The sequence below is a fragment of the Camelus dromedarius genome, chromosome 18 (assembly GCF_036321535.1).
Source record: "Camelus dromedarius isolate mCamDro1 chromosome 18, mCamDro1.pat, whole genome shotgun sequence".
NCBI lineage: Eukaryota > Metazoa > Chordata > Mammalia > Artiodactyla > Camelidae > Camelus > Camelus dromedarius.
The window spans coordinates 5639448-5663910 of record NC_087453.1 but is presented as its reverse complement, the minus strand read 5'-3'; the positions used below and the strand labels follow the sequence as shown (position 1 = coordinate 5663910).

At 42.3% G+C, this 24463-nt stretch overlaps 1 protein-coding gene across 2 annotated transcripts in view; it reads left to right on the top strand.

Annotated features, from left to right (window-relative positions):
* DOK5 (docking protein 5) overlaps nt 1–24463 on the top strand; it is a 127480-nt gene that overhangs the window by 38182 nt on the left and 64835 nt on the right. For both annotated transcript variants that reach the window (XR_010385006.1, XM_031433580.2), the window contains exon 2: nt 20509–20616. Coding sequence is in view for 1 of the 2 variants with exons in the window: in XM_031433580.2 (XP_031289440.1) it covers nt 20509–20616 (108 nt within the window). In the remaining variant the exon portion in view is untranslated. The remainder of the gene's footprint in view (nt 1–20508; nt 20617–24463) is intronic.

Genomic DNA, 24463 nt, shown 5'->3' with positions numbered 1-24463 from the left:
GTGGAAACTGATGACTTGGGTATTAAGAACATTAGAAATCATGATTGTAGCTTGAGAATTCAAACTTTCTTGCTGCAGACTTGTGGCTTGATTATAAATCAAGTGAGGATTGGGCAGAAAATAAGCATACGTGGTTAACACACACACACACACACACACACACAAACTTGAAAACACAAAGAAAGATGTCCAATTGCTGGATGCTTCCTGAGCCATGTAATTAAATTAAACTGTTTTTCAGAAATATCTGGAGCAATTCCATCTTCCAAGAATAGATATCTCTTCATGCACACGGCGGTGTCTGAACTCCCAGAGAAAACTGTAGGACTGCCTGTTTTTAGAAAGTGGCCTTTTTATTCCCCTTCCTTTCAGAACACCAGTGTGAAAGGCGAGTGCAGTTTCTTTTTCAGAGGCAGAAATGTTTTAAAATCAATTGGTTACCACGAGCAGGTAATGTCTGTGAAATAATGAGATTTTATTTATCAGAGACAGTGTTTGCTAAGGTACAGTTTGCCTGTTTTGTGCTTTACTGAGAAGTGGTTCAAAATAGTTGTGGTTTCTGTGTAGGGCTGATAAGGACACTGAAATTATTGTACTTTCAGCAGAAAAGGGCAATCTTGAGAATTTCCTTGGTTAATTTTTCTCTCTAAAATTGGAAGCTTGAGCAACGTGCCTGAAAACCCTGGATCTGGTCTTTGAATGAATATATGAGATGTGTTTTAGCTAAACAATTGTAATTCTAAGTCCAATGGCAAAATTCAGGCTCTGTGGTTCAGAATTTGCCTTCTCTCTGGGAATGGTGGCTTGAAAAGTTTTACTTTATCTTATTCTCTGACAATTGATGGCTATTTTGTGGTTTGATGAATAAAGAGACGTTTTAATTGCAGACGCCTGTGCTTACAGTGTCACAAAAGTTCTTTACACTTGCAATTGCCTGGTCACTCCCTTCCTCTCGTGGAACCACGTGCTGTCACGGCACCCACGGCTGAGTTCAGACCCAGTCACACCGGTGTCGCTGGACGGCATGTGCTCCAGGACTCGCTGTGGGGGATGCTCGCCCCAGAGGGCTTCTTGTTAGTTTCCCAAAACGGACGCTTCAGTGGCTTCCTCCGCAGCTTCCTGCCAGCCTAGAAGACGAGGAAGAGGAAAGCTGAGCCTCTTACCTCCACGTATTACTGTTGGAGACAAAGTCTTGGGGGAGCTGGTTTCCAGTTTTCTAGCGGAAAAGCTCCCATTTCTTTGTATCCTTGGTAAATGCAAAGGTGTTTCTAGTAAAACTTAGTAGGTGTAATTTTCTAAGAGAGCAAAATATGAACGCTGCTGGCTCTTCTGACACCTTATTTATTCTGTTATTTTATTTTTATTTTATTGATGTATATAGTTGGTTTACAGCATGGTGTTAGTTTCAAGTGTAGGGCACAGTGATTCATTTTTGGTTTTGTTTTGCAGATTATATTCCATTGTAGATTATTACAAGACATTATCCTTTAAGTTAGACCTTCATTCATTTTTTTCATTCCATTTGGGAACTGTTTTGATGTGTGTTCACCATGATCCAATAAGTGGAGTGGCGCATAAAGCAGGCATTGCCCCTCATAGAGCTTACATTCGAGAGAGAGAGAATTAAACAATCACATTAAGTACAGTTTATATATGATGGTGGAAGGTCAAGGTGCTCTGGGTGTGCATAAGAGGGGCCTCAGGCAGTTTATTTATTTAGCAGTTGTTCATTGAGTTCCTACGGTATGGCAGGTACTGCGCTAGAGCTGAGAATAAAATAATGAAAAGTACAGACAAATATCCTCTATTCACGGAGGTTGCATTCAAGTGAGAGTGCCTGTCATTTATGAAAGGTTTATAAAGTGCCAGGCATTGTCGCAAGGTGCTTTAAATGTAGTAAGTCCTTGGATCCTCTTGAAGGTCCAATGAGGTAGGTGCTGTGGCAGTTAGTTATCCCATGAAGTACAGAGAGGTTAGTAACTTGCCCGAGGCCACACAGCCTGTGCATTTTAGAATCAACATTTAGGCAGGTTGGCTCCTGAGGCTGGGCTCCTGACTTCTGTACGTGCATCTTTGTATGATCTGCATCTGTATTGGCTTGGGGAGGGGTGACAGGAGGAAGTAACATGACACGTGGAAGATAAGGATCCAGGTTGGAGGGTGTGAAATGGGAAGGCTGGTCCACGTAGAGGCATTCCACTAGGTGCAAGAAAGAAGGCGAGGATGCTTTTGGCAAAGAAAGGAGCCTGGTGGTGTGGAGGGCTGGAGGGTACGTGCCCAGCTTGGCAGAAAACGTCCAAGTTCACGTGCAGGCTTGAGGCTTCCTGTGCGGGGATTGCTGCTGCTCACAGCCTTGGCTGTGTTTCTTTTCCCACTGATTAATCTTCACCCTGCCACTTTTTCTCTCCTTTTCCCTATCTTGTCGGCAATAACTCTCCTAGCCAGGCTCCAATCCGGGCAGGATGCCGGGAGGCTCCGAGACCTGCGATCTGAGTGGCATTTCCTTAGGCCTTGTCCAGACCTCCTGGCCCAGAACTAATTACTGCCACCTGACTTCAGAAATTCTTTGAAGTTTGAAATATCTCATCCTGGGATGATGGGCATGTCTCAGCTTATTAGTATCTGTGTCTGCCTGACCCTGAAGAATTCTGTCACATCAACAGAAACTTTGGTCGTCTTGATGATTGGTTTCCAACAGGACAAATACTTGGCTTTCCTGCATTTTATGGCTCTGAGGGCGTACCTTGCCTCATCAAACAGACTTCACTTTGGTCATTAGCCCTTTTAAATCTGGGGTAAAGCTCTGATGTTGAGAAGTTGCTTATCTAATGTCTTCTTCTTTTTTTTTTTTTTAATTGAAGTACCATCAGTTACAATGTGTCAATTTCTGGTGTGTAGCGCAACACCCCAGTCATGCATATACATACATTTTCTAATGTCATCTTTTTCTCACTCTTAACACGATTGACGTTTTAGGGCAGATAATTCCTTGTAGTGGGGCCTTTCCTGTGCGTGGTGGGATGTTTAGCAGCATCCCTGGTTTCTACCCACTAGACAGTGGTAAGCATCTCCCTGGTTGTGCCAAGTAAATATATTTCCAGACAGTCAAACATCCCCCAGGGACAAACTTGCCCCAAGTTGAAAACCACTGATCTAATCACAGGGGAGGCTTGTTCATCGTCTGCGGACCTCTGTCATTCAGATGTAGATTGTTTTTGTAACCTCAATGATATATGGCAAAAAACCAGTTCACAGCATTTCAATAATCTGATTTAGACATTTTTTTCCTAACCTGCTTGTAATTAAATTAATATGAATAGTAATAAAATAGCAAAACATACAATCAGGAAAAGAATGTGTAAAGAATAAAATAATAAGTAACCTTTTCTGAACATTTACTAAGTGTTGGGTACCTTACACGCTATGTGTACTCTTATCACCACTGAACAGATAAAATTGCTGAAGCTCAAAGAGGGTAAGTTTTTTGCTCAAAGTCTGATTAAAAAAAAAAAAGATCGTATTTTTATTAACCTTGATTATACAAAGGATTCTTGTTTTTAGAGCTTGGGTGTACCTCTCTTAATATTAATTTATGATATGACAATATTTTTTATTTCTTGATCATTGTTTAGTGTTTGATTTATTCCACAAGATAAATTATTGCTATTTTTTTTTTCCTAAAGAAATATCAAAAGTGAAAAGATGGAACTCATAGTGTTGGGTTGGTTGTGTAATTTTAGAAAAAGTATGTCCCCAGAATGACTGTCTATGGACAACTGGATTAGATCTCTTCTTTGATAATCATCTCATTTTTGACTGTTCTGCTCATGACCTAGTGAAGTGTGACTTGATTGTCAGGAGTAAATTCAAATCACTGAAGGATGTATTCAAAAACAAAATGGCCAGTGTGACCAGACTTCGAATCTAAAAAATGAATGGTCCTAAATATTTGCTTCTGTTCAAACTTTGGGCATTAGAGCTTGGAATGTAGATCATGTGGATCATACAGACCTGATTCCAAGTATTGACTCTGTAATGTATTAGCTGATGTGTGAGTGTGACACGTGGTGTGTTAGTGTGACCTTGGTCACACTGCTGAAGTCTCTGAGCCTTAGTTTTCCTTCTGTATAAAGGGGACATTAACAGGTCCTTGCTAGATGGCGTTGGTGACACTTAAATGAGAAAATGCTTGTGGAATACGGAGTCAAGTGATGAAATGAACACTTTGTGAAGGTTGGTGGTGATGATACGTTATAAATAGTTAATGTGTGGTTGGCATTTCATACCGCTCATCCTTAAACCAAACCCTCTCCCCACCCCACCAAAAAAAGTATCCAAACAGGACCACCACCCAACCAGTCTTGCAGGTGCTGTCAATTCACATCCCTTCACAGCAAGAATAATTTCTGAAAATGTGTTTCTTTGTTGTAAATTACCCGTGAAAATCTGAAACCGTTCCCTCCGTGACCACCCAGTTTCCCTTCTCTTGAATTCCTGGCTTAGAACTTTTTACATGACTATTATTCTTCACCCTTCTGCCCTTTTCTGGCAACATACGTTCTTTGTGGGTTTTATTTTTAAGAGTGCTTTCTGAACCATGGAATTCATTTCTCTTCCTTTCTTTGAGAGTGACATTCTAATTTTCTGTAGTGAACCCTCTCGCAGAAGGTCTTGTACTCAGTGATGTCCCAGTAACGGGGCGGTGTGGGGGAGCAAGCCTTGCTGAAATGCTGCCTTCTGAGATCAGTACAGTGGCTCAACTTCAGAGGCGCCGTTTTTCATGAAAACCTCGTAATTTGGGATTTGTAATTTTTTTTTTTTTTTTTTTTTTTTTTTTTTTTTTGCCATGGCAGATAGCTCTCTCTCCAGTTTGGTTAGACCCTGTCTCTAAATATAGGAAAATATTTGTTTTAGTCAATAGGGAAGCATAGTCACCTTGAGGTTCTGTGGTTTTAGGATAAAACCTGTTGACGTTTGAAAACACTGATGTGACCAATGGCCACTGGAGCCTTTCTCCATGATATAGAAAATAGCATTTTTTGGAATGCACTTTTTAAGGAAAAATGTGGTTATAGAATTGTTTCTTTTAAAAGAGTGCCTGTCAGTATAATCTGACATATCTTGAGTTTTTTTTTTTTTTTTTTTTAATACTCTCTTGTATAAAGATGTTAAGGCTGTCATGGAAATGTCAGGGCCATTCTGAGGTGCTTTGATATCCAAGAGCATTGTTTATGAAATTGCGGAGGGCTCATGAGTTCTGAATATGGCTTTTCCCATTCACTTATTTGCTCATTTACTTATTATCACTCAGTCACTTAAAAAAAGTTAAAAACCTACGCTCTCCTAGGCCCTGAGAATTCAAGGTGATCAAGATAAAATAGGATGGTTTTTCACTTTCTGGGGAAGAAGGTAGAAGAGAAATATGCAGACAAATCAATGAGCACGATGATTTCAGACATTGATTTTGAGTCGGTGCCGGGGGTTGGGAAGTACTTCAGATCTGATTGGTGGGAAGATGCTTTTGAGGAGGTGACATCATGGTAGATTGTGAGTGTGTCGACAGCCTCAGCTACTTCCATGACTTTTACTCTGAAACTTGATTGTTCCTATCTGCCCTGACTCTGGGCTTGTGACATGAGACACATGTGAGATAAAATATTGGCAAACCAGACACCAGCAGAGGCTTATGAAAGCATTTTATGCAGAGGCTATAAAAGACGTTTACCTGCTGCTTCTAGGAAAAATGAATAGACATACCTTTCCCTATATCTCTTGCTAACTACAACTGAAAACTCTGGACTTGATATAATCAAACTAAGAAGATTCTGAAAGGTGGAAAAGTCAGACTGGCTAGGGACAGCATAGTGGTGATTTTCCTGTGTTTTTTTTTTTTTTTTTTTTTGTCTCATATATCCCAGACTTAGAGCTAAAGAAGCCAGCAACCCAGAAATGCCAATGGGTGCAGAGAGAAAAAGCCCCAATTAAAACCCCTTTTCTGGTCAAAGGACCAGGAAATGAGGCAGCTGAGCAATATAGAAAACTTCTGGAAAATAACTATTCTGTATCAGCCAAACACCACAGAATAGAGTGTGTCTCCATCCCCCTCCATGCCAGCAAAGGCTGAGTAAGGAGGCTAGACTTTCACCCTTGTGAGACTCTGACAGAGAGTAAAATATTTTCCTCTATCCTTTTAGGTGCAGTGCCTTGGCAGTGTGAATTAAATGCACAAAAGACATGCAGATTTCACTGATATCTTCATATCCATGGGGACTAAATAGAAAAATATGTGAAAATCCAAAGAAATGGTTGGCTCAGATTCTGGGTTTTTTTTTTTGTTTTTTTTTTTTTAGGTCACTCCACTTCCTAAAAGTTCTTAATTTGCCGCAACTCAGATTTGTGTTCTGCCTGTTGCTCTCCAAGTAGTGCCCAGATTCATGACTTCTCCCTCTCCCTTCTGGTGCTTTTGTTCTCTCTTGTTTCACCCTGTCTCAAAGTTAAAGAGAGAAAGAGAGAGAGAAAGAAAGAAAAGGAAGGAAGGAAGGGAGAAAAGAGAAGAGAGGAGAGGAGAAGAGAAGAGGAAAGCAAATCACTTTGTTACAAAACAGTTTGGCCATTTCTTTTGTTGTCTTGACTCCTGATAATACTTTTTACCAAAGCTGTTTAAAGCATTCACCTCTACAATGTGTGTTACTTTAGGCTCGGAATCGTATATACCGATTCAGCACAGGGTTAGAACTTGTGAAGAAGTGATGAGACAAGGAAGAGGGAGTCTGAGCAACTCGGGGTGGGAAGTTGTGGGAAGGTGAGAGGAAGCAGACTGTATGTAGTTAAGGGTTGTTTAATATGATTTGTTATACAGACTCTTCTGTATAACATCTCTTGTCTTCCAGGTATAAGAGAGGGAAACACCTTTACACATACAAGTTCATGTCACTTACAAAAAAAAGGTGTGCCTTGCTTTTAGGTAGAAAGGAAGAGGGCAGAGAGATCCTCCTGTGTCTGCTGTTTCTCAGCTGCCTTCGGCTCAAAATAACCCTTTTGCCAAAGCAGCGTATTTTGGGGGGTACATTCTGATCCTCTTCAACTGTAACAAGGCATTTCACCCCGCCAAGATGGCGTCTATGAAGGCCAAGTAGGGAGCTGGGACTGCCACCTTTGCCAGTCGGGAATTAGCCCTCCCCACCCTGGTGTCAGTCTGCACATCCTCCCTCAGCCAGCAGTAGCGAGGTGCCCACCCCTCTCCCCCTGGAGTGGCATCAGAGGGGGCCGAGTGGAGAGTTAGGATTTTCATCACTCCCAGTGGTAAGTGGACCAGCCTCTCTGTGGTACCATTGGGGATCACATGAGGAGACAGAGCTCCCACCCCCGCCCATAGTAATGAAGGGCCCCCTTGATTCAGGTGTGGACGGGTTTTCTGCTTGCTCTCTCGGACTCCTGCTCGCTCTGTGCACATAAGCCCCAGCTAACCTTTTGGGGAATCCGAGATCACGCCGTGCAGAGCTGAGTCGCCCCCAGGCCGATCAGGCAGCCATGCCTTGACCGCTCACCTGTGAATGAGCCCAGCCGTGATTAGCAGAGCCAGGTCAGATCAGCAGAACTGCCTGATCAACCGTCAAGTTCACAAGAAATGAAAAATGTTTCTTGCGGTAAGCTACTGAGCTTCGGGGTGGTTTGTTCTGCAACGATAACTACCTGACAGAGAAATTCCACCTGAGACCTGAAGGCTGAGAAGGAGGCCGTCCTGTGAACAGCAAAGGGAAGAGAGTTCCCGCACATTCGTTCGTCCCTCATCCGAGGAGGATGCCACGTTCTGGAGGCTGGCGTGCCGGGAGTGCGGCAGGCAGTGGTGGGAGACAAGGTCCGATGTGCAGGCGCGGGTCACGTGGGGCAGAGCCAGGCCAGGGAGCTGGAACTTGGTGTCGGTGATTTGGGTTTGGTGATCACTCAAAGACCGCCTCGGAGGCCACGGTGAGAGCGTTTCTTTTTTAACTTTGCCAAATACTCACGTGGTGCGTACTCCCAAGTGACAGCATCCCGCACACATAGCCCGTGATGGTACCACGTCTGTGCTAGGACTGTGCGCGGGGCCGGGAGGCCTGCTTGTCTGTCTCTGCATATGAGGAGGGGAACTTCGTGGGCTTCACTTTATCCCTGCCATTTCTTCAGGGCTTGGAACAGGGCCGAGCACGTAGTAGACACTGAGTAAACATTTGTGAAATTAATGAGTGATTGAAGGAACCAGAATGTGTGTTGTTCTTGTTTGCAGGCAAATCACTGCTTGGTTGGATGGTATGAGCTGCTGACCTCTGAAGCCATCTTTAAATGCGCTAATTCAAGGGGGAGGGTAGAGCTCAAGTGACAGAGCACGTGCTTAGCATGCATGAGGTCCCAGGTTCAATCCCCAGTACCTCCTCTAAAACTAAATAAACAAGTAAACCAGTCGTGCCCCCCCCCCCACCAAACAAAAAGAAAAGTAAATGCACTAATTCATTCTATTCTCACTACAGGCCTACAGGGAAGACAGTGCTATTAATTTATTTTAAAAGTACAATAAAATCTTGTGTATATATAGACTTATGTATACCATATATGCATTACTGACTATTCTTCATGCTCAATAATATAATATTTATACAACTTAGATGTTTAATAGGTAAGACAAACTCCTTATATCCATCATCCGGTTCCACATCCTCCCTAGAAATCCCTATAAACCCCTCTGGTCCCCTTCCAGCCTTGCTTCCTCAGTCAGTGGGAACTCCATCCTTCTGCCTGCTTGAGCTAAAAGTCTCAGACTCATCCCTGACTCTTTCCTTACTCTCATCTTCACATCCAGTCTCATCAGTGGGTCTCACTGGGTCTGCTTTCAAAAGATCTCCAGATTCAGACCCTTTCTCATCTCTCCCCTACTTCCTTCCTGGCCCCCCCGGCACCATCACCCCCCATGTGATTTATTGCAGCAGCGGCTTCCTAACTGGTTTCCCTGATTCTGCCTGTGGCTCCCTGCAGTGTACTTAGCATAAACTGGATTACATTACTTCCCTTCAAAATCCTTCATCTCACTTCCCATCTCCTGCAGAGAAAAAGTCAGTCTTTACAATAAGACCCATAAGGCCAGTGCACCACCTCCATCTCTGCATTCCCCCGACTTCTGGCGACCTCCTCATTCTTCCTTCATCACACCAGGCATGTTTCTCTCTCACAGCCCGTCTGCTGTTGCTTCTGCCTAGAGTCCTCTGGCCCCAGCCCCCTGTCTCTTTCAGGTCTTTGCTCAGAGGTCTCTTTCTCTTTGAGAACTTCCTTGATTACCCTCTTTAAAATAGAAACACCCACCACTGGCAATTCCCATCCACTCTCTTGGCTTGTTTTCCTTTGTGGTACTTACCTCTGTGTGACACGTTACCCGTGTACTGTAAGACGCACACGTACATACACGTATGTGTCTTGTCATCTTCTTGATTCTCCGTAAGCCCAACGAAGGCAGCAGATTCCTCTACTTTGTTCAGAGTCATATCCTCAGTACCTAAGCAGTGCCTGGCACATGGTAGGCACCCCATAAGTATTTGTTGAATGAATTAATGAGTGATAACAGCTCCCCAACTTTTTGCTTGCATAGAATGCTCACCCAAGAGTTAAGATTCTCTAGCATTTCTTTAGAGTAGCTTGGCTTTTTTCCTATAAGGCTGCTTAAAAATGGAAGCTGAACGAGGCCATCTGACTGTGCACGGCCTCCTGAGGCAGTTCTGTTTCTCACTTCTCTTCCTCCTACTTTGTGGATGTGGGGGGCAGAAGGGAATTGGAGAGAGAAGGAAAGGAGCCACCACTTATTCCTTCGTGTCCACTCTCAGTGTTGGTCAGCTTCGTCTGCCGAGGGGACGGTTTCCTATGTGTGGGGAGAGCAGTTCTTGGCAGATACCAACTCCATGAGAATTTTTCCAAATGACCTCGTGTTACTTGTTTGATTATTACTCAGAAATGTATGCTCACCACAAGGCGTACATCGTTATAAGGGAAGAAATCAGCAAAATAAGGCCCAAAAGGTAGGGAGGGGCCAGTATTTGCATGCTCTGGAATGTCTTATGAATACTTTGGTTTTTACCCCAAAGGCAACAGGCAGCCACAGAAATGCTGTAAGCAGTAGATTGATGTGGTCAGATGAGTGTTTTAAAGATCGCCCCAGATGTACTGCAGGAAATGGATTGAAAAGTGGAAGGAATGGAAGTAGGGAAAGTCTGAAACTCAGGAGGCAGTGGCTTATATTAGGGTGGTGGTCCCTGCGAAAACATAAAGATATTCCGGGTTTAGCCAGAAGGTGGAATATACAGGACTGGGTGATGGGCGGATTGTGTTAAAAGATAATGTTCAAAACTGGTTAACATCAGGTCTCCCATAAAGATGCAGAAAGAACGTGAGTTTAAGGTTCTATTTGGCTCGCTAATTGAGATAGCAAGACAGAATATCATAACTCGTTCAAAGGGGAATCCAAAGGACCCAGACGCTTATATGTCCAGCATAATGAAATGGATGTTCCAAAGGAGGCAAAACTAGCTTCATGACGGTGGGGGAGGGAAACCAATTGAACCTCTCCTGATCAGGATGGAATTTACATCTTTCTAGACTAGAATTATTTTGCATTTCTATCAATAATCCACACTGTAGAGTAGTAGAATAGCTCCCACAGAATCAGAAGCAGATAACCCTGGAAATGTGTGTGCTAGAGAATGCATCGTTTTCCACTGAAGCTGACATTTTCCCTTGTCAGTGTGTGTGTGTGTGCGTGTGCGTGTGTGTGTGTGTGTGTGTGTGTGTGAGAATGAGGGGAGGTAGGAAAGGGGAGAACTGTAGCTCTCAGTCTTTTGCAGGAGCAACTGGGCCCTAGTTCCTGAATGAGTATAGATCCTGGAGTAGAAACAGGTTCAAAAGCAGGCATAACCTACTTTTTTACTTAATAACTTACTAATAGCATTTTCTATGATGTAAATATTATTTTACATCATTTTTAATGATGGCAATTTTCAGTTTACAGATACGCCGTAATTAATTAAGTCAGTCCCCTGGAACATTTAGAGTGATTTCAGTTTTTATGCCAAAGAACCCTATTCCCATATGTTTGCATATTTCCTTAATTACTTCCTCAGGGGGGAAGTTCCTAGAAATAGTATTTCCAGGTCAGAGGACAGGCATATTTTCGCCCCTGGAAAGGTGCTAATTTACTTCACCATCAGCAGAGGATCGACGTAGCTAATTTATTGCCTGTGGATGCTTTTGAAGTACTTTTATTCCTCTTCTTACAACTTTTATTTCATGATTAATTATCTTGTTTTTTGCCGGTATTTTTCCTTGCAGTGAATTTAAAATGTACTTTGCTACCCACTGTGCAACCTTCTCCAAATTAGCATTTCTTTCCTTGCAAATGAAAGGTATATATAAATGACAGGCATAGGGTCATGCTTACTCATTAAAAAGACTTTTCTCCCCCTCATAAAATACCTAATTCTGAACCAGCTCATTATTTTGGTAGGTGGGGCTGGTAGCAGCCCCCCAGTTAGGAGTCAGCAGTGCTAAAGAACTACTGCTTCTTTTATTCTCTTCATTTCTTACCTTCTGAAATCTCATAATGCCAGCCATTCATGAGACTAGAAAGTTATAACCATCTTGGTCTCGGAGATCATCCAGGTTAAAATTCTTCTACTGTGGACGGTAATTTGCCGTGGCAGACAGATTGCATCAACCAGTGCCATTTTTTTATGGATGTTGAGTTGTCCTTGGAATGTGGCATTTCATCCGTCTCAGGCACAGAGGAGCCCAGGACTGTGGGAGGGCAGCTGGTGTCTGTGGCCGTGCATCACTGGCCAAAGTTGAGGGCTGGATGCCCTTAGAGAGGTGACTGGTCAGCCCCAGGGATATGACTGCACATGCCAGCAGGGAGCCAGTTAGCCAGGACATTCGTTTACTGCAGCTATAACTAATTAATAGTTACAGGTAAACAGGCTGAAGGTTAGAGAGGGAAGGAAGGCCAAGAAGAACTGAGAACTTGCATGAGATATTTACCATATAGTTAGAAATACTTAGCATGTTTTGAGTTTCTGGACTTCAGTCAAGGATACTGAATACTTTGTCACTTAAGGAGAGAGAGTGTAGAATTCTTTTAAAAGAAAACATGCCTTACAAACTGCTAGGACAACTTAAAGTCCTGGAGTAGGGTCTTTAGAATCCAACTGCAGAAATACTCCATTAAAAACTATCACTCTGGGTGAACACTTGGTGCCAGGGAACTTAAAAATCACAAAAATGCAAATGTCACACCGAAAATAGCTAGACGGTAAAGTTGTCGTCCAGATGAAATAGCATATGGTTACAACCGAATGACTCTTTTTAGATTATGGTAAGTGTGAAAACCAACTTCTTACAGACGGCTCTACCCTCAGCATAAGTTTGTGCATTTCTAGGAGACCAACTTTTCTGGGAATATCCTGGGGTAATGTTAAGAGCTTGTTCTCCAGAATCAGGCAAACTGAGGGTGGAATCCTGGCTTGTTTCTTCTAGCTTCGTGCCATTGAGTAATACTCAGTGAGTAACCTCACTAAGGTCGTATTTCCTTGTTGTCAAATGGGGATGAGAACAGCCTTGCTTTATAGGGCTGTTGGGAGGGTTAATTGAGATAATGCACACAAAAGGATCAACGTTCTGCATGCACAAGGGGTTTGGCTGGGGCTAGATGTTGATATTAACACCCTGGATAGGAAGAATATTTGATTTGTTTTGGAGAGCAGGTAAAAACAGGTTCAGAGTGTGAGAAATGAGGCTAATTCATCATTATATGGCTCAGGATATATCTTCAGAGTTGGAGAGAATGTTCTGAAAAGAGGAAAATCGATGGATTACAGGAAGGGGATGCTGGCAAAATGGAAAATGGTTCTAACTTACCTTTTTTCCCCCCACAGTGCACCTTCCCTGCGTAGATAAGATAACTATAAAAAGCTGACTGTAGCCCAAGGCTGCAGATGGGATGCTAATGTCTCTACGTGAAAGGGCTCTTTAGGACGGCGCCTGCATTCATTGTAGAGCAGTGGGTCCCCAGCAGTGGGCAGGGAGACCTGAAAGGTGTTGAAAGGCATCAAGTCAATATATTTTTTTTTAAAGCTAACTTTATTTTTCAATTGAAGTACTAGAGATTGAACCCAGGACCTTGTGCATGCTAAGCATGTGCTTTACCACTGAGCTCTACCCACCCCTGAAGTCAACATTTTAATGTAATTTGATTGAAGTTAAATTTGGCTTCTGGGGAGATGTGGAATATATAGAGATTCTCACCTAGGGAATATTTTCTCCCCTCTTTCCTCAAGGAGGAACTTGTCAAACAGATTTTTATGTTCATTAAAAGTTGACCTGAGCTTAAACAGTTGAGAAATAACTACCAAAGACCATATGTTGGCAAACTTCGGTCTGTGGGCCATATTTGGCCCATTGCCTGATTTTTAAAATGAAGTTCATTTGGAAGATAAGCACACCATTCATTTACATGCATCCTATGGCTACTTTCATGCTGCAGCTGCACAGTTCAGGAGTTGCAACCAGACTAAACTATTCACTGTCAGGCCCTTTGCAGAAAAGAGTTTGCTGACTCCTGCAATAGACCCTAAAGACCTAAATGGTCACATCTTACTTGGGCTTTATGCTTTTCTTGAGCTTACATAAAGGCAGTATATAATTTTCCTTTTAACAGGAATTTTGTGACCAAAATTTGCTTTGTGTTATCTTCATAAGATACAGTCTATAGAAGTTTAGTTTGTGACTCTGTTGTTCAAGACGTTGTGATGGGCTGCTAATAAAATTAGGAACTCCAAGCTAATTCTTAATTATTTCAGCTACTCCTGGGCCCTAGAAATCTTGGTGAATTTACCAGACTATTCTTTGTTAGGAAAAGTAGCTGGGAAAAATGTCAGGGACTTGAAACTGAAGTTAGGCAGTTATTGAGGATATTGAGTTTTAAAGAAAGGGAAGACAATGGAAAAAATAATAGAAATCAGATATGGGTTGGTGACAATTTAAGGCTGAAAATTAGGTGTAATAAAACCCCCACCACTAACAATAAGATAACACACTGAAGGAGATTTTCCTGTCACTGCAAAGTCTGCTGTGCACCCGCCCAGGCGGCCAGCACTGTGTGACGTGCTTGTCTGCTTTAGCTTTGACAGTGACTTGTGTGGGTTGACTTGTCCAAATCCAGGACTTTGAAGGTTTTCACATAGCCTTGTGTTCTTCAGCTCTGGGATTTCAGATTGGCATGTATCCATCTGTAGCAGTGGTTCTGACTTTGCCCCCAGGGGACATTTGGCAATGAGATCGTCAACCGGGTAGGAGGAGTGTGCTCCTGGTTCAGGTGGCGGAGGCCAAACGAGCTCCTCAACATCCCACGTTGCACAGGACGGCCCCACCCCTCCCACTGCCAAAAGTCATCTCATCTAAAATGCCGGTAGGGCCAAGACTGCAAACCCTGATGCATAGGAGGTGAGATAGTGCAACATGAAATTTATTCTGTTACCAAATTCTTTAACGGTTTAGTTATCATTAAGATTACCTACTCTATGTCCAGTGAAACTACACTGTGCTATTCTGGTTGGGATAAAAGTTTCCTCTTTTAAATTAAAAAAAAATGAGTTAAAAAAAGTCAGTTGTAAACCAAAATGTTAACTAAAAATCCTATAGATGGTCAGTCGATGTGTTACATGAAATATGAAGGAGGTGGTTGAATGAATTAATTTAAAGGAAAAGAAAACTGCCCTACGCTATTAAGCAAGTGAAGTTATTCTCAAATTGGGGTCCTTTTAACTGTGTGTCAGAATTACTCCAGCTCTGCTCCTCACATATCCATGCTCAGTAAACCCTCCTGTTCATTTCCTCTAACCGATACTGAACTACTGGGGAGATGCTTTCACTCCCCTGATACTGGGTGGCTCTTCTGTTCCTGGGACAGAGAGTGGACGGCAGCTGGAAGTGGGAGTTCACTGTAGCGTAGTAGATTTCACTTTCACCCTCAGTGTGTCTCTCAGACTCCAGACGGCATCTCGCGCTGCTCTGCATCAGAGACCACCGTGCATCTCGTTGGAAACCACACAGCTCCGAGGCCCTCATTGTGGATGGAGCGTTTGTTGGAGAGCTTTGTTGGCAGTCCCGTGTGGGAAACACGGGGTTGTCTGCAAGTCTTTATGAATATTCATGGTATTGGTTTGCAAATTACAAACCAGATACCTGGGGAATGTGTTAAAGAGCAGATTTGTCTGATCCCGCCCCAAGAGGTTCTGACACAGTAGACCTTGGCTAATCCCTAGGAATCTGCATGATTAACAATTATCTTGAGTGAAGCTGGGTCAGCTCTGAGAGACACTGACATTTGATGTAAACAGAATAAAGGAATGGCCTTGACGGCACCGATGGCTTTCAACTTTGCACTGTTTTTGTGCCGTGCGTTTGTATGTTACAAGCATCCTAAACTCCCTTTGCATAAACCAAGTTCTGGTTTTCCTTCTCTCCTAATGAACAATGATATTTTACACGGTGGACTTTAGTTTCACAAACCAAATTTTGGTTTTCTTTGTCTCCTGACGAACCAACAGGTTTTAATTGCGTCCATGGTGACGTGCCAGCCAGGGCTTATAAGCAACACTGCATGTGAATTTATGCGGTAGTACTTATTGCAGTTCTTTGATTATACCATTGCACTTCTGCTCTGACTACTTAATAAAACAAAAGAAAAACAAAAATCCCCTGAGTGTAATATGGACAAATCAAAGATGGAAATCGTTATGCACGCTGAGACTGAGGAATCTTTAGCTTGCATTCAGCAGACTTCAGACAAAAGCCAGGGAAATACTGGTTTGATTGCAAAGAAAATGAATACTTTAAAAAAAAAAAAAGTTAGGAATATTATCATTCAAGTTTGGGCCTAAAAGTTGAGGCATAATTAGGAATAGAAAATGTCCTCTGTGAAATACTTTTTCCCTGTAGGGGGCATTTTCTTGCGTATCTTTAGCATGTTCAGTTTCTAACACGTTTTCAGGGACATATCCAGAAGGAAGGGGTTGCCAGTAATAGGATGACAGCAAGAAACCTATTTTCCACATCCTTTATTAGAGCGATAAGAGTGACAGTCATTCCCACTGTAATTACGGTCCTCTCTCTGGTGGTCAGGTTTTAAGGGAGCTGGTGATCTCATCTGCTGTTCAGACACCAGTGAGATGCTGGTAAGACTTTTATTTGCCAACTGTAGTCCTGAAAATGTTAATTTTCATGGCTGACTCTCCATCCTGAAAAGGATTTTTTGTTTGAACTCTTACCAATGGCTCTTGCCACTTGGCTCCCTTAAAGCTACTTAGTCTAGTGATTAGACTGTGGTCTGATAGCTAAAGTAGGACTGGAGAAAAAAGTTGATAATGTTATTTGATTAGGCTGTGATTTTGAAGATCTTGATTAAATAATCTCTACATTTTCCATTAAAAATTTATAAGCATTTCATTTTAAGATTGTTGTAGATTCACATTTGGTAAGAAATATTACACAAAGATCCTGCACCTTTTACCTGATTTCCCTGGAAGTAACATCTTTGAAACTACAATACAATGTGGTAACCAAGATATTGACTTTAACAGATTCAAGAAACAAGGTGATTCCATCACTAGAAGGATCCTCCTGTTACTACCCTTATATAGACATGCCCTCTTCCCTTCTGCTCCCTCCTCACTCATACCTCACCCCTGATAACCACTGATCTGTTTTCTGTTTCTCTGATTTTGTCATTCCAAGAAAGCAGTTAATCCATTCATGCAGTTTGTAACCTTTTTGATTTGGCTTCCCCCTACCCACCAACCCAGCATAATTCTCTGAAGACTCATTCAAATTGCTGTTTTTATAGCTGAGTGGTATTCTGTGGTGTGGCTGTTTCCCCAGTTGTCTAACCATTTACCCAGCGGAGAACAGACGAGTTGTTTCCAGTTTTGCACTGATACAAATCCAGCTGCTAGGAACATTTGTGTTCACATTTTTTGTGTGGGGGATGTTGGCCCTTCTCTAGGATAGATTCCCAGAAGCACAACTGCAAGTCATATGTTGCCTGCTTCGTTTTTTAAGAAGCTGCCAAACTGTGTTTCAGAGCTGTGCCATTTTCTCTGCATCCTTGCTAGCATTTGGTGGTTTTTAAAAAATTAATTAATTAATCAATTAATTAATTTATTTTTAATTTCAACCAGTCTGATAGGTGTGGAGTGAGATTTCATTGTGGTTCCAGCTTAGATTTCCCTGACGGCTAAATGATGTTGACCATTTTTCATGTGCTTTCTTGATTATATGTGTATTCTCTTTGGTGAAATGTATGTTTGTGTCTTTTGTCTGTTTTGTAATTAGATTGTTTGGTTCTTTACTCCCAAGATTTGAGGACTCTTTCTGTAGTCTAGATACTAATCCTTTGTCAGACACGTGATTTGCAAGTATTTTTTCCCAGCTTGTCTTTTCATGCTCTTAATGGAATTTTTCACATAGTGGAAGTTTTAAATCTTGATGAGGTACAGTATGGCAAGTTTTTGTCTTATGGGTTGTGCTTTTTTGGTATGAGGTCTAAGAACTCTTTGTCTAGACCGTGATCCCAAACATTTCCTCCCTTTTTATCCCATAAATTTTTATAGCTTTTTTTTAATACTTAAGTCCATTTTGAGTTACTTTTTGTGTAAGACGAGTGTTTTAGGTTAAGGTGCTCACTGACGCCCTGTGGATATTTAGTTGTTCCAGCATCTTGTGTTTATAAAGCTGCCCTCCATCCACTGAGGTACTTCTCCGCTTTTGTCTCCATGTCTTTATGACCCTTGGTAAGTTCAGTGACTATGGAAGATGAAAGCCAGTAAAGCTGATGTTAATTTTCCTGTTTTACCTCTGGATAGTTGAGGAAAAACAGAATTCTCTTTCCTTTATTTCACAGTATTAGTGTTTATTAAGCAAAACAAAGACCAACTTAAATAAAAAATAAAAACCCATTCTCACAACCCAGAAAAAACACTATTAACATTTTGGTATATTTTCTTTGTCTTCTATGCATTTTCATTATAGTGGGGATTATGACATTAAGTTTTCTATTCTGGTTTTCCCCCCTCACATAACTTTTTATGAACGTTTTCCTATGTCATTAGGAATACCTTCTGAAACTTGTCTCAAATGAACTACCCATGTTATCCTAGAGAGAAATAACGTATGTGTTATTGATGTAGTGTAATTTACTATATATTATACATTCTAGTTATGTTACTATACCTTAATGACTACCTTTGTTATCCTTAGAGATGTCGCCATCTCTATTATAGGTGTGTACTATATATACACCAGATTTAGTACCACATATTCACTATATTTATACATACCTGTTTACTGTATAACTACCTGTTATCCTATAGATGAGTAGTGAATATTTCACTATATTTTAGAAGTACTATAATTTACTTTGTCACTTCATATTCTTGAAGATTTAGTAGTTTTGAATTTTTTATTATAAATAATACTGCTAAAATTATATTATACTTTCAGTAGGATCAGACACATTTCTTACCCTCTGTATTCTGAGCTTAACTTCAGGGTAGAGTGGATTTCATTTTTTTTTACCACCTCAAACAGAACAATTAATGAACGTTCAGTTCACTGAGTCAGAAGACAGAAACAGAATACATGCAGCACTGCAGACAAGCAGTAGCAAAGCTGAATTCCTCGTCCGTCTGCCATTTACTCATACAGTTGTAGCAGGCGTTTTAAGTTGAGTATAGCTTGAATGACCAAAAATTTTATGTGGACTTTATTTTCTTTCTTCTTTACTAGCTCAGAGGTTTTAAATTTTGTAGAGCATAAAATTTATTAATGGGTTGCATATACAAAACCATGTATATGGACTTTGGAGGTGATTTAAAGATCAAGATAGCCGGGATTGAATAATACCCATCTGCATGCACTTGAATTTGAAACTCGTCTTTCGTTGTTGGCTGCATCTGGAGCTCTCTCCTTACAATAGATTTCTGTTCTTTTAAGGTTCTTCATATTTGTTGTCAAATGGCCTTTAGAGGTCACCAGTTGAGTGTAAGAGTGCCACTAAGATCCTTGCCATCTGTGAATATTATTATTAATTTAAGCCCTTTAAATTTTTTTATGTTTAAAAATCTACCTTTTTTTTGTTTTTGTTTTTGGAGAATATTGTTTTCCATATGCTCATTAGCTCTTTGCATTTTTCTCCTTGGCATTATTAGTCTTTAAGTGTCTCATTTAGTTTACATTGGTTACTCCAATCAGGGCAGCTTTGGTTGCTTTGAGCAGAACCCCATGCAAGCTAGCTCAGTTAAGAGCTGTAGTGATGTTGATGGTGGTGGGTTCCTAGGGTTACAGATGATTCCCAGGAAAGCCGGAGGAAGGGCTAAATCACAAAGTCAGCACCTGAAAGATGACAAAGAACTAGAATGTCTCTTCTACCTAGAGCAGAAATTGCCTAGTTCTCTGCATCACTTTCCACTGCTTAACTATTTTTTAAAAAATTTTATTGTATTGAGTTATGGTCGGTTTACAATGTTTGTCAATTTCCAGTGTAGGACACAATTTTTCAGTTATACATGAACATACATATATTCATTGTCGCATACTTTTTCACTGTGAGCTACCACAAGATCTTGTATATATTTCCCTGTGCTATACAGTATAATCTTGTTTATCTATTCTATGTGTATCTGTCAGTATCTACAAATTTTGAAATCCCAGTCTGTCTCTTCCCACCCTGCTCCCCGCTGTCAACCACAAGTTTGTGTTCTATGTCTATGAGTCTGTTTCTGTCTTGTATTTATGTTCATCTGTCTCCACTGCTTAGCTATTACGTGCGTGATTCACCATGGCCACCAGGCTCAGTTTGTAACCTACCAGTGTTGACCTCTCAACTCGGACTGCACCTCAGCCTGGCGTTGAGTCTTTGAATTTTCCGAGTGAGAATCTGGTTGGTGTTGACCATCCATTTATTAGCTAGTCTAGTGTGTGGCCCAACTTGACTGTCAGTTATGAGGAATGCCATACGGTACAAAGTGGGTGTCTCTTTCGAGAACTGCCTACCAGTGGAGGCTGGAGCATATATCTGGGCCAGGATGTCCATAGGTAACGGCACTTGAAATTAGAGCGTGTTTCATGGACGCCTGTGTTACCTGTGCTGATTTGGGTTTTTTACCTCTGGGACTTTTTCTTCCGAAGTTGTTATCAAAGCAAGAAGAAGGTCGCCTCCAAATACTTACTTTCTTTTGATTCTAGAGATTACCTGAACAGAATAAGACACCCACTGTGGAAACAGTTTGGGGCTTTAAAATTTTATTTTCCCAAAGCAACATCACATTTATAGCTTGTGACTATTTGACAGGTGAAGACATCAGAAAGAAAACATTTAGATGCAAATGTCGGTGACACCTGAGTCGGTGGCGATGCTGAGCTGGTCTTTGTGTTTCCTTCCAGATTTATCAGCGATGTTGGCTAGTGTTCAAGAAAGCTTCCAGCAAAGGTCCAAAAAGGCTGGAGAAATTTTCCGATGAACGGGCTGCATATTTTAGGTGCTATCACAAGGTAAGTCCCCGTGGTGGTGGCTTTCCAGGAATCTCTTCATAAGGAGGGAGCTCAAGTTCATTGAGTCTGAAAACCTGTCCTGCTTTTTAAACAAAGATAACGAATAATACTTTCTCTAAGGGGAAAGCATCTCTAAAATAATATCCACTCTAGCTGTTTAGAATAATTGACTGATGTGAAGTCCCTCTTCTGGTTTCCTGCAAGTTGTCAGTATTTCCCCAATCTCTAGTGTGGAAATCACCGTGTTTTGTAAATTTTCAATTTGTGTAGCTGACCCTATCCCAACGATGAAGCCCCTTGAGGGTACAGACTGGACCTCCCTACGTCCAGCACAGAGATGCAGAATTGATCCTCAGTCGGTGTTGGAGTGTGGGGGAAGGGGAGAGGGGAGGAAGCTGGAAGGAGGTGAATCCACTAGCACAGGAATTCAGTGGGGGAGGGAAAGGGAATAACCTGTCCTTTCGTGCAAATTCTGCAAAAGTGGTGACTTGACACCATCTTATCAAGGGCCTGTGTTGACACCTCGGTTTATGCAACAGTGAGAAGCAGTGGAGCAGGACGTGTTCCTTCTCAGCTTAGAGACGGGGAGTCCGCTGTGCTTTGTAGGTGCACCTGTACAGACGTGAAGGAAGGGAAACCTCAGAACAAGGGCTAGAGAAGAGCAGCGAGGGGGGTCAGGAGAAGCGTCTTGCATGTGCTTGGTTTCCCGGCTATTCCGCAGTGAAGTTCTGCCTTGCAGGGTCAGCCCCACTCCCAGCCTTGCTTCTTGCCAAAGGAGGACCCAGGTGGACTTCTTTATGAGTCTAGGCTTCCTCCACTATTTATCTTCCGTATGCCAGATATCACCACTCTTCAAAGAAAGCTTTTGTTTTGTCACCAGGAAGGAATTGTTGCAAATGTACTATTCAGGCGTGGTGATCCGGGAAGCCAGGGCCAGCATCACTTTGCAGCTTTAAAAATAATCGTGAGCCAGTCTCTCCATTCCTGTAACACCTGAAACTATGGACGTCCAGTCGTTTGGGGCCAGGTGTCTTATGTCCCAGTTATCCTGTGTGCGTACCCAGTGTCTTTTCTAACAACGAGGTGGCCGACGATGATACAGAAATGACTTGCTCCATTTTTACTTGTGAGGCCTTGCCTTGAAACAGAGCTCAAAATGCCCGAAGAGGTGTTTGGTTTATCTGTAGGATGAGGGCACAGTTGCTTTCATTCTCTCCTTCCTTACCTGACACGGATTGCTCCCCTCCACCTCTCGGGTCTATCACATCCTGGGGACTGGATGAAAATCTACTGTGGTTGAAAATCAACCATTCTTCCTTGCCCTCACACTGTAATTAATAAAGCCACCCATCTTCATCTGCCAGGTGGCCGGCAGTTGTGGTTATACATCAGTTCTTCTCTAGAGCACCCCAGCCAGTCCGTGACTTCACAGTCTCCATCTGCTCTAGGGTGTATGTTTGTGTCCTCCCTAAATTCGTGTGTTGAAACCTAGTCCCCAGTGTGGTGGTGTTTGGAGATGGGGCCTTTGGGAGGTGATGAGGTCATGAGTGGAATTAGCACTCTTATCAGAGAGACCCCAGAGAGCTCCCTCTGCCCTTCCTCCATGTGAGGACACAGCCACCTAGGGACCAGGGAGCGAGTCCTTACCAGACACCAAATCTGCCAGCGCCCCTACCTTGGTCTTTCCAGACTCCAGAATACTGAGAGATAAATTTCTGTCCATGAGCCGCCCAGCGTATGGTAATTTGTTACAACAGCATGAATGGATGAGGACGCCATCAGACTCTTGTTCTGTGTGCTCATCGTGCATGGCCATCACGGTGATGAGCCGTCCTTGTTTTGTTAGAGTTGCAGATGTGTCTGGAAATATCTGATTCTTCACAATCGCCTGTCCCTACGTTTCTGAACTTAGAAAAAGAAATCAGGCTATACTCTGCTCAGACTCATGTAGACCTAAGAGTAGGAAGAGGACAAGTGAGGAATGTTTTACAGGAACTCCCCAAATCCAGCGCATCAGCAAATGGTGTTGGCTCTGTGTTCAGTAAGTAGAGAGGCTAGATGCTTCTCACAGCTCTGCTGCTCCACTGTGGTCCGAGCCACCGGGCCGCGGCATTCTCAGCCCTTTAGAGTCTGTTTGAAGCACCTGTATGACATCATGGGACTCCCGCTTAGAACCCTCAGCCAAGCCCTCATCATGTACAGTCTCACGCTTTGACTCCTTCTTCGCCTGTTTAACTGCACCTGCCCAGTTTCCCCAGTCCCACTGTGCTGACCTCCTTGCTTTCCGTGGACCATGCCAAGCACTTTCCCACCTTCAGACTTGCTCTTGCCTACCCTTGGACGGCTCTCCCTGCAAATACCCACGTCACTCATTTCCTTGCTTTGTTCAGGTCACTGTTCAAATTCTTCCTCTAAGTGAGGCCCCTCCCTGCCCCCATGATTTCAAATGGAATCCTCTGACATGCCCCTGCCCCGTCTGCCTTTATTTTTCTCTTTGGCACTTACTACTACATACGTATTTACTTGGTGGTTTTTTATCGCTGTCCCCGTTCCACCACCATAAAATAAGGGGCACAAGGGCAGAGATTCTGTCGGGGGTGGGGGTGGGGGTGGGGTGGGCAAGTCCACCTGTTCCCATTTTCAGTGCCAGACACACAGCAGACACTGTTTAAACTACTGATTGAGAAGCAGGGAATATTATCAACACGGCAGACGGACAGAGGTCTTTGCGCCGTACTTTCACGTTGCTTGTCACAAGAATCTGTGAATCTGTACAGGCTCAAGTGTGAGAATGAAGTGAATTGAGAAGTGAAACACGTGAAGGGAGATGGAGGACAGACTGGCCCTGTCTCAGACTTCTACCTGCCGGCTTTTGGAATTTAATATGTAAATCTTCGGGGGCTGTGGCGAGCCACATGCCTTCCATCTGTAGTAATCATTAACCTAAGTTCAAAGCGTTAGAGCGGAAGAATCATCTGCATTAAGCCTCCCAGCCCTTGATGAGTTCCTGTAGCTGACGCGTCCTCCTTACTCTTTTAGGTCTGATACATTCAGTATTAATCCCTTGGGGGCACATAAGAAGCTGGAGTAGCTCTGAGATGTGCATTTTTTATCTAAATGCTGTGTAATTTATGAATCTTGACAATAAAATGCTAGGGTCATAAGTAGCACACCGTGACCAGATTTCAGAGTTTATCTGAATATAAATAAAGGCAATTTCCGAAAGAAATGAGGAGCTGTACATTATGCTTTTTGATCAATACAGAGATGTGGCATATATACCTCTGTCTCTCAAGTAGGAAATCTGTAGCATCTATGAGAATATAGTGCTTTTAATGTTTCACTTTTAAAGATATTATTATGGAAAAAAAATGCCAGTTTTGTGTATGTGATTCTTCTTAGAAGTTTTAAGACAAGAAATTGACTGTAGAATTTTAAAACTTGGTGCCTTCCTCACTGACAAGGTAGCTAAAGATGCTCTCATACAAAAATTGGAAAATAAATATATGAATAATGCACACACAGAGCGATTCATTTTTCATTTCGTTACCTCTTCCGAGAAGCACCCCTCAAGCACCCACAGCTGTCAGAGACGGCTGTGAATTTGATTAACTGTAATTGCAACAATATTAAGACTCCAGTTACTTTTTTTTTTATTTAGTTTTCCCCAGTCTTATTGAGAAATAATTGACATGCCTCACTGTCTAAGTCTGAGGCGTAGGACTCCAGCAACGTTAAATATAGTTCCTGACCTTCTTGTGAAGCACAAGTTTATTGTTTTCATTCAGCAAATCAAAGTTGCTCACGCTCATCAGAAGGGCTGAGAGTTTCTATGTGTACTTTTACT